Genomic DNA, 13,393 nt, shown 5'->3' on the forward strand with positions numbered 1-13,393 from the left:
ACAGATGCATAAGTATATGCCAAGTGGTACCGCAAACCTGTCATTCCTGTCTCATAGTGCCAAGATCTCCATGTTTTCCCTTTGCGTTTACGGATTGATTGTTTAAAATGCTGTCCTCAGTTCTTTTATTAGCATATCCTTAAGAAAAATAATGCACTATAGAATTTGATAATTGCTTTGTGTTTCATTCTTTTTTTTTAATATCGTGTGCCCATGACATGCCAATAGGACGTAAAGCTGAGTGTTGATTGGCCCTGTGAACTTACCCTGAGATGGTATTGATGTGCTGGTGGCTTGGCTCTTCCAAACATCTAAGGTTTTTATAAAAAAATTCAAAGCAGTGTAAACAGATCAGTTCAGATTTATTGTTATGTATTTAAAATAACAACACAAAAAAATTACCATATGATTTAAATGAGCAACTGTTTGTTGTTACAAGCCATGGCAGAGCATAACTGTTGAAAAAACAGAATCACAGAGACACAACTAGCCTAATATGCAACCTGCAGATTTCAAAATTTAGTGAAATGGGCAGATGGGTTTGGTCAAAATCCCACCCACAATGCCGGCTGCAAGGAGACAAGCAAGTGAGAAACGAATCTTTAACTCAAGAAAATTGAACCAAGAACCTGTGACAAAATGTATTATTTCCATTTTATGTTTGCTGTCAGAAGTATGCCTCAAAAACGTGTAAGGCACGCTATCTTAAATCAAAACATTTGCTGCTTCAAAGTGGACGTAATGGCAACGTTAGGTTTAAAGTTTCTTGTTTTCATGTTGGACCCCAGTGTCATTTACTTCCATTACAAAGCACAAAAGCAGGCAAGGTATTTTTTTTTAATTTACAAGAAAACGCTTTACTTTTCATGTGGAAAATGAATAGACACCATGATTGTGAAGAAGTTTGTTTGAGTTAAAAAATACCAAAAATCATCCTTAAAGAACAGAACCCACCAATTTATTTGTCACCTTTTGTGTTAGGTGATCTGTTTATCAGGTATGAATATATGTTTTATTGTGTTAAGAAAAACCTTTAACAAATACAATCCATTCTTAGTTTATTAGCTTCCGTGGTAAGAGAAGTTACCAAAATAAGAATGCTTGCACTTACCGGCATCTCCCATGGAGCTAAAGATGCTTTCCGTCACTGTCATAATGGTGTCAGTGGCTTGATCGTATCTTCCAATAGGTTCCCCTCGGCTGGCATAATGCCGCACGTGCTGTAGTAAGTCACTGAGAGCCTGGCTGACGACACTGGCAGCAGCGCTCACCTGCTTCAGCAGCTCTCCATCATCTGTGGCAGACTGGCAGGCTTTCACACAGCCCTCCACTGAGCGGTCCACTAGTTTCCCAGCTTCAATCAACTGCTCCTGGCACACAGGTGAACTTATGGTGGGACTGACCACCTGCGGAAGAAAAAAATAATTTAATGCTAATATTAATAAAGGTGTGTGAGAGAGAAAATACAGAGCAGTATTCAGTGAGTGCATAAATAATAATAACTTTCTCCAAAAGATTGCTTTTAATGCTTATGAAGTGTCTACATTGCATTTATATGGTGAACATCACTGAAAGTAACTTTGTTCGTTTCCACTTTAGAGAGTGTAAGACTTACATGGAGACGATTTAGAATCACCAGATAATTTAACACTCTTCAGGATGTAATTGAGCAGGGCCGGCAAATGTCATTCTACTGCTCTATTCAAAAAATGATCATCCTTACCCTTTTGAATTTGGAACATTACAACCAATAGTTAAGTACAAACAAAACCTTTATGTAATCTAGTATCGGCTCATAAATTAACAGGGTAAATGGTGTTGCGCTCTGGTACTTCCATTTTAAGCACTTAGTGAATGAGGTATACAGTAGGACACACTGGCCAGCTTGCGCCATGCAACATTTTGAAGACTTTAATGATGGCTCGATGTAAACAGGCAGTGCCAGTTCAATTCTCTCCTTAATTTATTTAATTTTCTTAAATTTTAATCTCTCTCCACTGATCAGAATTAGTGCTGGTGCCATAGAGTCTGGAGCTGGGACTGGAACATTCCACATCCATTTGAAATGATGATATGCTCCGCCATCAAGTTCTAAGCAGGTCATATAATAGTTTAAAGTCACACATTGGTCCATTCATGACCATGTGCTACTCTAGGCAATCACTTAGTTCGCCTATATGGATGGGCCAGCTTTGAACACAGGGAAGATGAAATAGAAATACAGAACACATTATTCCAAACAAGACTCTTACTTTAATGAAAATTCACACAAGTGACCCGATGTGACTGAAATTGTGTGTTGTGCACTCATCTTCTTATGGTGCCTGACTGAGAGCTCAGCGGACACCACCAAGAGGCACAATGGCTATGTTACGCGACTTATAGTTGTGGAGGCATGTCAGACTTGCCAACTGCAGTTGCTGACCTCATTTCTGGACCATGTCAATTTAAACAACGGAAAATTGCTGGTCATATCATATTTACCAACTGAGTGTCAGATTTCCAGCGCTCACCCCCTTTTTGTGATAGCCCATATCAAGCTGCCTGCACGAGACTATGCTGTACGGAGGGTTAACAGGCACAGTGAGCTCAGCTGCAATCTCAGTCCTTTTTCTCTTCGTTTTTTCCATTCTACTGTGGTATGTAAAACCTGAGACATCAGATAGATGATCCTCGTGTTCACAGGAAAATCACTGATGTCGTCTAATGTGACTTGGCCTTAAGTCAAGTAGTTTTTTTTCTTGTATGATAGTGAGTCACTGTGAACATGTCCTCCAGTAACCTGCTCACGGTGCTGTATGATCACTTTCTGCATTTGAGGAAAACTCATTATGAGTGATGATGAGATGAGAGATGCCACAAGTGATTCGTTTGAACCCTTCCCAGAACAGATTACAAAGTTATCTGTCTTCAAAGAACTGCATGACCAACTCCCTCCAACTCATTAAGATTATGTAAATAAAGGCTATGACTGAAAATCACTGGAAAAGTCATCTAATGTGACATGGCCTTAAGTCAAGTAGTTCTTTCCTGCATGATAGTGAGTCACTATGAACATGCCCTCCAGTAACCTGCTCACGGTGCTGTATGATCACTTTCTGAATTTGAGGAAAACTCATTATGAGTGATGGCGAAATAAGAGATATCATGAAGGACTGGTTTGAAACTCTTGACAGAATATGTTACGACGTGGACTGGCTTCACCGGAATGCATGACCAACTGCGTCCATCTCATTAAGATTATGTAAATAAAGGCTACAACTAAATATCGTTGGAAAAGTGGCATAATGTGACATAGTCTTTAGAGGCCTGCATGTGACAGTAGAGGAGATCCTCCTCTTGCTGAAAGCTTTACGGACCTGCTTTTGAGGACAACTTGGAAGCTCAAAAATTGTGAGATCACAGTTGGTCTTATTCCACAGAGCAAATATCTGAACTGGAACTTTGAATCCTTAGATGGTCTCATGATTATTAGACTTTTTCTCTGTGATGATAAACAGCATGGTTTTATCCTACCACTGAAACTCCAGTGGTGGTGACAAATCCGGGGTAAAAGTTATTTTTTTTTTTACGTTGATAAATCTTTTGAACAAGAGAAACAAATATTAACACATAGAGCTGAGGATGTATTTCTCTTTACTAACAAATTGTTTTTTGTTACTATAATGTGTAAAATCTACTTGGAAAAGCACAGTTAATATGACTAGTGATAAGCACAAAACAAATGTTTGAAACAGAATCTAGCAGCAGACTCCTCTAACCTTAGCACAAGCAACAAGCTGCGATGTTGAGAGGGCACACTGTGTGGCAGCAGCAATCACACGATTCTGCAAAACTGTGTCTTCAGCCACCTGAGCAACATTCTTGGCTTTGAGGACCAACATTGCTGCAGCATTAGCTACTGCTTTTGCTAAGTTCATCAGAATATCCTTGAAAAAAGAAGCAAACAGACAGTATTAATTAGAACCATCCATCATTCTGAACACAGTATAAAACATCAAACTATCAAAAAGTGTGAAAAGAATGACTTAAAATAAATCAATCAACAAACACATAAATGACCAGGGAGCTTACTAAATGCACGAGACAAAAGCAACCCAATTAAGCAATAAAGGGCTCACCTGAAATCGTTCATCAGTCTCATTCTCACCGATTTGTCTCAGCAGATCCCCACTAGCCTGCCCAATGCTTCCAGCTGCTGTCAACACAGTCTGTCGAGGCTGAAAAAAGGGAAACATTAATTCAAATAAGTACATATTTACAACATAGGTGGCTACTGCTTGGGTTGTAATTAGCTAAGATAAATATGCTTACAAGAAAAAATGTTACAATAGTGAAATCTTAACTGCTATCTATAGAGAAGAGACACAGATTTTTTCCTCTTGCAATGACTAATGAATATAAATAGAAAGGAGGTTAGGTATTTCTGTGTCGATTATTAATATTGAAAGTGTGATACACATGTACATCTTTTGATGAGCTAATCTCACATGCTTCACAGTTCATTTCAGCTGCATCAACCCTTCTTTCTGCGTAAGAAGTCTGGGGATCTGACAGAAAATTTGAGGTCAGCAAATCTATTTTGATTAATGAGAACGGAGGAGATTGTTATCCAGTGCTTTATATATGAATTGTCTAATTCTAATTTCAAGCCTTTTTTTCTGCAAGTATATTACGTTCAGGTCACCTTAAGGCCCTTTATTCATCAAGATTATGCAATTATTTGAATACCAAAACGAGCAGAGAAATTTCCTGCAAAGTTATTTTCTTCATGCAATAAACATTTTTGTGATAAAATATAATTGCTAGCTTGAGGAATGATATTGGTGTTTTTATTTCAGGTGGAACAATTAACCTTCTTTTCAGTCAAAGATCTGCAAAAGCAGTATGGGTTATCCTTGGACCCTAAAAAAGATTTAGGAAGCCAAAGTGAAAACAAAAAGGTTTTTTTTTTATAAAATAACAAAATATTTATTACCACAAGAAAAGTACAAAAGAACAAATAAGGCCTAAACTTCCTGGGTCTACCCACAACAGTAATAATTTCTGGCTACAATGTCGGTTTACAAATCCACAGCACAGAGTCGTGCTCCTGGCCAAGCGTCTCTGGGCACATTCCTTCTCCTCTGGTCTTTACTCGACCCCTGCAAGATGAGTTCTTGTTCAACACTCACCTCCAGTCTCAATGAAAATATGGCCAACAGAAGCTTTTAACCAATCCTAAACAACTTCTGAAGTATGTCTGGTGTTCTGGATTACAAAATGGAGTTCTGGTGTTATAAAACTAAGGCTCCCCCTAGTGGCCAAAAGTTTTCCAGCATTTCCACAATTTCAAAGAGATACAATCCAAAGTCTCATTTAGCACAGTGATTTCTAAATTCAACTAAACTTAAATCTCATTAAGTGTTACACCTCAAGATTAGAGCATTTCTTAACATCCTCTTTAAAAAACCAGATAACCAAAAAGAGACAAGAAGTTCAGTTTAAAAAGCCAGGCCACAAATAGTAGACTCTGGTCCCTTTGACAGAGGTGTATATTACGCAAAAAAGTCAGGAGAAAGGTCCAGAAGGAACTCCGGCTGTCTGAAGATTCTTCATTTCTCTGAAGCTGCCCGGAGCAGCAGTAGCAGTACAATGGCTTTTGTCTTTTTTTTGTGCAAATTGTTTATCTTGTAATTGGTTCTTTTAACTTATTTGTTTTAGTATTTATGTTTTTTTTTTTTTTTGTACTTTGGTTACTGATTTATTATTGATATTTTTTTTTTCATTTTATTGTACAGCACATTGGTTTACACTTAAGGTGTTTTAAAATTTTGCTTTAAAAATAAAGTTTCATTTGATTTGATCAGTTTTTTATTTTTAACAAATCTGCAAAATTTCCTGAAATCCTCATTTTGCATTATCATTTGCTTGATGTGGGGAGAAATTAATTTTCATGATTTTACCACAAGGCTGCAACATTGCAAAATGTGAAAAATGTGAAGGGGTCTGAATACTTTCTGAAGGCGCTATATAAATTGAACAATGTTTTTAATTTCCTTGCAGGTATTAATTGCTGTTTAACTTGCTAGGAAGATTGCCAACAATTCAGAAGTATTTTAAAAACAGTGTGAACTATGGAAAAAATCATAATAGCATTATGCCGCTTCATATTGACTTGTGGTGGTGAACAAAAAGAAAATAAAAAAAATCAGAAACAGATATCTGTGCATGAATAACATTTCTAAATGCAATGCACATAAACTCAGCCAGCTAGTCAGTGCCTGGGTGGTACCCTGCTCAGATATCCTTGGAGGCATTTGCATTTGGGGGTAACTGGCTAACAGAAGTAAATCCAGAAAATGACCAAGTTAAACTGTTGATTCATTTTGTGGAATCTCCAATATGTAAATATTACCACGTTGGGGCTGGGGGTTGAGGTCTTTAAGAGACATACACAAATATCCCAATTGTGTAATTTTTTTGTACCACTGATTATCACATATGAAGTCTTAACAACCAAAATGTGCCTTCCTTCTAAGAAGCCACACTCCTTACTGTTGTATTTGTGAGCAATCAAAACAGATAGCTGTCTTGATTTTTTAAAGCATCATGAAGGGAACAGTTGCATGGCACCATGGACTGTTGCAAACTGGCTTTCCTATTTCACCTTGCAATTTTCTTTGAGTAAGGAAGTCAGGAATGGACTTCCACATCACTTTTTACCAAATGAAAAAGAATCCAGATAAAGGGTAACATGTCATACAAAAGGAGGTTGTCCCTTTAGCACCATCTCATTTGATTATGCCAATCAATATCTCATCAATGATTTTAACATCTCTGCACTTCTCAATGGTGTCACTTCTTGAAGAGGTCCTACAGATAATTAACTGGAAAGCCCTGTCATTTTTTATACATTTTTTAAAAATGACTTATGTTTTTTTAAAAGTTGACATGTATGGCAATGGCAAAGTGTAAAAGAGTGAAAAACAGTGAGCATATTACAAATACAGTACAGATGTATAAAATGTACAGTACATTTGTGTGTTATTTATATTGTCATTTTTATAAATAATTACAATGCCTTTAATGTAAACTTGCTAATTTTGTATTAGTGCAAGCTTATAGCAGCCTGACTTCTAATGTTTCATGATGAAATACTTAAACACAAGTCTTGGTTTTATGTGCTGCACCACTGACTGCACCTGTACTATGACAGTCGCTTTTTATATCTGACACCCAATGTGTTATTTTCAAGAGAAGAAAGGAAGACAATTTTTGATATATTTTGTATATTTAAATTGTGCGGGAGAGTAGTAAGACAAAAAAATGTCCTGGAAGAAATTTTTAAACCCAGGAACTCAACAGTTGTGGAAAGAAAATGTATAAACACTCATTGAACTCTTTGTGTGATATAATAACACAACAAAAAAGACACAGAAAAGCCATTAAGAGGATGGTGATGGTAAACACGAAACTTTCCCTACAGTCAATTACCACTCTATTCCAAAAGTTGCTGTAATAATTACAAGACTAATAAACACACTTATAATTTTTTCTCAGCTTTATAAACTACTACATAGCACCTCAGCATCATAACACAGACTAGGAGATTCAGAAACGGTTTCCACCCTCAGGGGGATCATCATTCACATGTGAGGTATTTGGTCTGTTCATCTGTTATTTATTAACACTGGGACTATCAAATATCAAACTTGCAGCCTATTTTTTATTTAACTTCCTTTAAAGTGCTACATGTTACAATGCTCATCATCTAGGCTGGCTGCTAAGTTATATGACTGCAATACCCCTTAATATGTATAGCATTTCACATTTTTATTTTCTTTTTGCTGACTAAAATAATTTCTTATAGCAAATAAAAGTGTCAGTAGATGAAAAGTAATTGACTAACTGCCAAAGTCCTTGGTTGTCAACCACGCTGATTACCAACATGCTTCTTCTCCCCATTGTACACACGTTCTGTGCGAGTTCCTTGCTAATGCTGCCAATATAAGCGCTGCAGACTGACCTAGCATGGGGTGCTTGTTTTGGGTATGGTAGTGTTTTTTGTGTTACATTGGTTTCTTTTGTGTTTCAACACAGTCATTATACTGTTTGCAATGTACTTCTACAACTTTTTGCTTAAAATGCTCATAATAGTGTTTTTTTCAATAAAGGTTAATATTCTATTTTCAGATGTAAAATGATCTTAAATGTGACTTAAATACTGCCCTCATGTACCTATTTCTGTTAAAAATAACTTGGAGTTTACTACATCTGGACTTTGGCAAAATCAAAGAAATGTTTGAGGACGTCACCGATTGCTGCAAAATGCATTAAAGTCAAAGGGGAAAGATAAGCTAAACTAGCTTTGAGTGGATTATAATGGTACAATGGTCTTTTTGAACATCCCTGATAGCTAGAAAAGCAGAGATATGTTGGACCGAATACTGTGGCCAAAAATGTGACCTGAGCTGTGAGACAGCAGTGCTGACCACTCCGCCACAGTGCCTCAAACAACAAAAGACGCAGACAAAATAAATACCACAAAAAAAAAAACAAAAACACAACAGCGGCCACAATGTATAAATAAGAAAATAAAATATAAATTCCTGCGCTCACAGAGTTTCATTCTTGAAGTGGCAGTGCGAGACTGGCTCATTCCATTGTTTGAAGTCATGGCTACGGGTCAGCTTGAACATCCTTTTTTGTTTCCCATGTATCTGTGCAGATACTTCACACTTTTTTCTTCTATCAAGAAGAAAGAAACACCATTCTAAATAGTAATAAATCATTCCTTATTATTATTATTTCAGTGGGTCACTGGAGTTTTCTGACTGAGATGAGGGAGGCCTCCTTTAAAGCTTGTTTTGAATCACAGCTGCGACACATGGTTAATTATGCACGCCAATTAGCCATGCAGAGTTGCAAGTGAGGCCACAGGGATCAGTGTTATATATCTGGTGGCAGTACTCATATTATTCTCATTATGGTCAGCTAATGTACCCTTTCAAATAAAAATACTAGAAGTTTTATTTATTTATTTTTTGTTCAGGGTGCAAATCAGGATGGAGTACTGATTGGGTTATGATGCCACTCTGGATTCCCAAAGCATGATGGGAAGCTGTGAAAAAATATTCATTGTAAGCTGGCCACGAGACAAAGTTCTAGGAATATATATTCAGTGAACACAGCATATTCACTGTGAAATCTAATTTGCCAAATTTTGACGATCAACATTTATTAACAACATACCTGAATATAAATCTATACTTGATGCTGAAATGCTGCAAGGCAAATATATTCCCTAGTGGAAGTATAAATTGTACAATTGATCAAATTAGTTGGTTTAAATTCAATTCAACAATGGTTAATCGTTAACCTTCCTAATTTGTTTACCTTCCTTGTTATGGATTAACAATAAATTACTTAATGGAATACTTGTTAAGACTCCAAATATACCATTATTTAGAAAGAAAAATGTTTTTTGAATACAAACATAATTTTACACATAACTTAAAAAGTAGACATTCACTGAGTTTTTAAAGTTTATTACATACAGAGAGACGTGCAAATGAATTGTCTCACCTCTCCAGAAGTTGGTTCTACAGCTTTGAGTAGGTCAGAGACAGCGCCAGCCAGAGTCCGTGCTGCTTTCATTAAATCTTGCCCACTGCCTACATCATCATCCATAAAGGCAGCCAGGAGTTTTACCCCTTTGGACATTTCCGTTAAATTAGAAGAAATAGTAGTAATTGCACAGCCCACTGCAGTGTAGTCGGTATCAGCAGGATCACCTAAAATCAGGAACAACATATTACATCTGCTTAGCATTTGAAAAGCTTCGGATTTCAAACATATTTCAGAATGAGTTACAAAATATTGGTATTTCTTATGCAAACAATTACTGTTCATAAAATTAAAGTATTTGAAATTATGTAAACCCCTTCATAAACGATTTGACCTTCTGTGGATGGTTCGATAGGTGTGGGTAGGGAAGGTGAAATGATTGCCTTGTTCTTTGAAACTCACCAGCAGTAAGGTTGACGACAGAAGCAGTTCCTGCTGTGATTGCATCAACCTGAGAATGGATTTCATGTTTTGACTCATCAACTTTATTCTGTATCCAAACTCTTGAAGCCTGTTGAAGGAGAAGAAAAAAATAAATATACAGGACTGGGTTATCATAACAATCAATCATTTGTATAAAGCAAAGGGAACCTAAAAATGGCATATTTACTCAGTAAATTGTAACAATATCTGTTTTCTAAGACCATGATGCCAGCAAAATCAAACCTAAAGTTTCTAACAGCCGCAACTATACTTATATTATCAACACAAATTAAAAAAAAAATAAGAGTACCTGGAATGTTACTCTATTAAATATTGAACATTACTGGTCACCAGTACTCTTCATAAATGTTATACTAAAAACAATACATTTGTTTAAAGAATCTCTAAAATTAGTGGCACAGTTCTCACCATGTCCTGTCCTAAGGGAGGGAGGTTGTCCACTTCACTGAGGTCAGCCTGGGCTTGCTGGACTGCTTGCATACTTGAGTTTATAGTTCCCATTAGTGCCTGTTGCGCTGAACTCTGTTAAAAAATGAAGTTCAACAACTAAATTATCACATTTCATGTAAAGAATACAGCAAAGTATCATAAGATAGTTTCAAGTCTGTACTTGTGTTTGAAAGTGAAGAATACTAATATAACAGGAAAATTGTTTTATAGTATCTACCTGCATATATTTGTAGAATGGGTTAAGGCAGGGGTCCTCAATCACGGTCCTGGAGAGCCGCAGTGGCTGCAGGTTTTTGCTCCAACCCAGTTGCTTAATAAAAAGCACTTATTGCTAAAGTAACACTTCTGCTTCACTTTAGTGATTTTGAGCCCTTATTGCTTAATTTTGTCTTAAACAGCTATTTTAATTTCTCCTTATTATCAATAACATGCAAATGACAAGAGAGAGCAGCATTTCTCCATTTAGCTTATTTACATTTACACCTGTGTGTATTTATCTGCACTGTTGGATTTAATTAAATACTTGGAAGAAAAATGAAGAGAAAAAAGTGAAGGACTGAGAATTACTCGTCCATTTTAGCCTTCAAATCATTTGCATGATAGAAAGGGAAAGAAAATCTAGGATATGAGAATGACCTGACATAGCAGAGTTAATTTAATTTCATAGCTTGTTAGTGCTTTATTGGCAAGAATTGCTTTCTAATTAAGCAACCAGGTCAGAACAAAAACCTGCAGCCACTGCGGCTCTCCAGGACTGGGATTGAGGACCCCTGGGTTAAGGCAAGAAAACATTTTTTTTGCTTGTTTTTGAAATGGCGACCCTGTTATTATTGTCATCTGTCCCATCTGCCATCCACACTGCCTGTCTATCAATGTCTCTACTCTCTTGAGTCTACAATTTGCAGGAACTCCTTGCAGGGTTGTGAGCATGAAGTTATCATGTCTGACTTGTCCTCTTATTTCAAAGTGGACAGTCTAAAGTGCTTAAATTATGGAGGAAACCCGACAAAGTGGGAATTAAACAACAACCCTTTGATTTTCCATTGTGTTGCGTTGCACTTCTACTCTCAATCAAACCTCACTCAACACCCCCTTACAAAAATGCACAAAGCTCTTCTTTATATTACAGTAGACAGAAGCAGCAAACGGCGTTGCCCAAGTAAGTAATGTTAAGCTCTGGTGATTTTCTCTGCTAGTCTGGCAAATATGCTTCATTTGCTTTGAGTCAGCAGGTGGCACTAGTGTGCAAAAGTGTAGCACATAGGGGAAAAAAAAAATACTGGGACCAACAAGGGTCAAAATTTTAAGTTCCAAAGTAGTCTGTCTTGTCTGTATGATCCTAGGGAGCAACCATGCAAAATTTGCTCTAAATTGGGCAAAGGGTGTAGAATTATATAGAGAGCATAGAGGCAGGCAGACATACATTCTACTCTATATATGCAGCACTGTATCGATTAATATATATTTATCATCCACACAAGGGGCATCACAATAGTAATTAATAATAATAATCTTAATACTAAAATATGAGAAAAAAAAAGTTAAAAGATGAAAACGGTCTTCTATATATAAAATACCAACTATGCTAAATAGCTGCAATTCATGCTTCAGATTTATTACAAGAAAAAATAAACAAAACAAAAATGTACGCCTCTAACTCATTGTGAACAAACTATGTGTGACCACAGAATGAGCCATGTTTCAATAGTCTTTGTTGCACAATGAAGAATGGATGGTGTTACGCAACACCCAAAAGACACCCACAAGTTGCAGTTCTTGAGTACTTTATCTGTGCAGATGTGCCAGACCTGAATTAAATTTCTTTAGAAAGAGCTGCCATGAATATAATCAAGATCCTGTAAAACTGGCCTATTGTAAATGTGAAAACAACACTTGAAAGAAAGGGGCAGTGGGAACTAATGAAAAGACAAAAGATCGGGTGTCCATACATGAAGTCGGACTTTGCCTGCAGATGTTTGAAAGAGCAGCTGGTGCAATGAAGGACTTTATTTGCAAACTTCCTTAAAGGGACAGGTTTTGAAAAAACACTGGCATGCAGCTTGGTGCAAAGAGATGATGTCTTGAAATGAGAATCTCCATCTATTACGTAACTGGTGGATATTCTATGCACTATTTTTCCTTACCAATGGAGGCATGTGTCCAAGATGCATCTGTCCAGTCATAATATGCTGCTGTGGGGAGGGCATACTGCCTATGTTAAAGGTCTCAGGCCCGGCAGATCCTGAACGCATGACCGCTGGTAATGCCACACATCCATGTTCTACTTGGCCCACACGATTAAACTGCTGCTGCAAAATCGTAGACCTATAAAAAGAGGAACAAACAGCAACTGGAGCTCAGACGATTTTCTTTTTTTTTTATTTTTATTTTTTTTTTTTTATTTATTAATTTTATTACAATCAATACATAGCAATCAAGTTTTTACAAAAAAAAAAGAATTATGCTAAGAACAGATCGATCCCCACCCTTGAGAGAGAGAGCAAGCCAAACGGTGTAAAATTTAAGAGCTCAGACGATTTTCAAATGAATATGAAACAAGCAAGCCGTACATTATGCAGGCAAACTTTGTGTTGTTTTGACTTGTTAACTACAGCACTGATTTAAAAAAAAAAACATCAAAGTCGACCTTATTTTATCTCCCTTATTACTACATGATGTACACCTCACAACAGATGCATTTATTTGGATCAGATAAGAACTGAAAAGGCAACCACTACACAAGTTAGAATGTAAAAATACACCTTTTATTTTCACTTTACATACCTTCTGTTAATGCAAATTAATTATATACCACCATAAAGTTATAATGCTGAGCAAGATAGAAAAACAACTATCTTTATTTAAAAGCAGATTGCTACATCAGTATGTA

General features: G+C 36.6%; 1 protein-coding gene across 2 annotated transcripts in view; it reads right to left on the bottom strand.

Annotated features, from left to right (window-relative positions):
• The window catches only part of tln2b (talin 2b), a 679,676-nt gene that overhangs the window by 202,687 nt on the left and 463,596 nt on the right, over nucleotides 1-13,393 (bottom strand). For both annotated transcript variants that reach the window (XM_039773443.1, XM_039773442.1), the window contains exons 15-21: nucleotides 12,648-12,828; nucleotides 10,462-10,575; nucleotides 10,012-10,120; nucleotides 9,568-9,776; nucleotides 4,122-4,220; nucleotides 3,762-3,929; nucleotides 1,112-1,406 (exon numbers count right to left, since the gene is read on the bottom strand). In XM_039773443.1, the coding sequence (XP_039629377.1) occupies nucleotides 1,112-1,406; nucleotides 3,762-3,929; nucleotides 4,122-4,220; nucleotides 9,568-9,776; nucleotides 10,012-10,120; nucleotides 10,462-10,575; nucleotides 12,648-12,828 (1,175 nt within the window). The remainder of the gene's footprint in view (nucleotides 1-1,111; nucleotides 1,407-3,761; nucleotides 3,930-4,121; nucleotides 4,221-9,567; nucleotides 9,777-10,011; nucleotides 10,121-10,461; nucleotides 10,576-12,647; nucleotides 12,829-13,393) is intronic.

Source organism: Polypterus senegalus, chromosome 12, assembly GCF_016835505.1.
Source record: "Polypterus senegalus isolate Bchr_013 chromosome 12, ASM1683550v1, whole genome shotgun sequence".
Taxonomy (NCBI): domain Eukaryota; kingdom Metazoa; phylum Chordata; class Cladistia; order Polypteriformes; family Polypteridae; genus Polypterus; species Polypterus senegalus.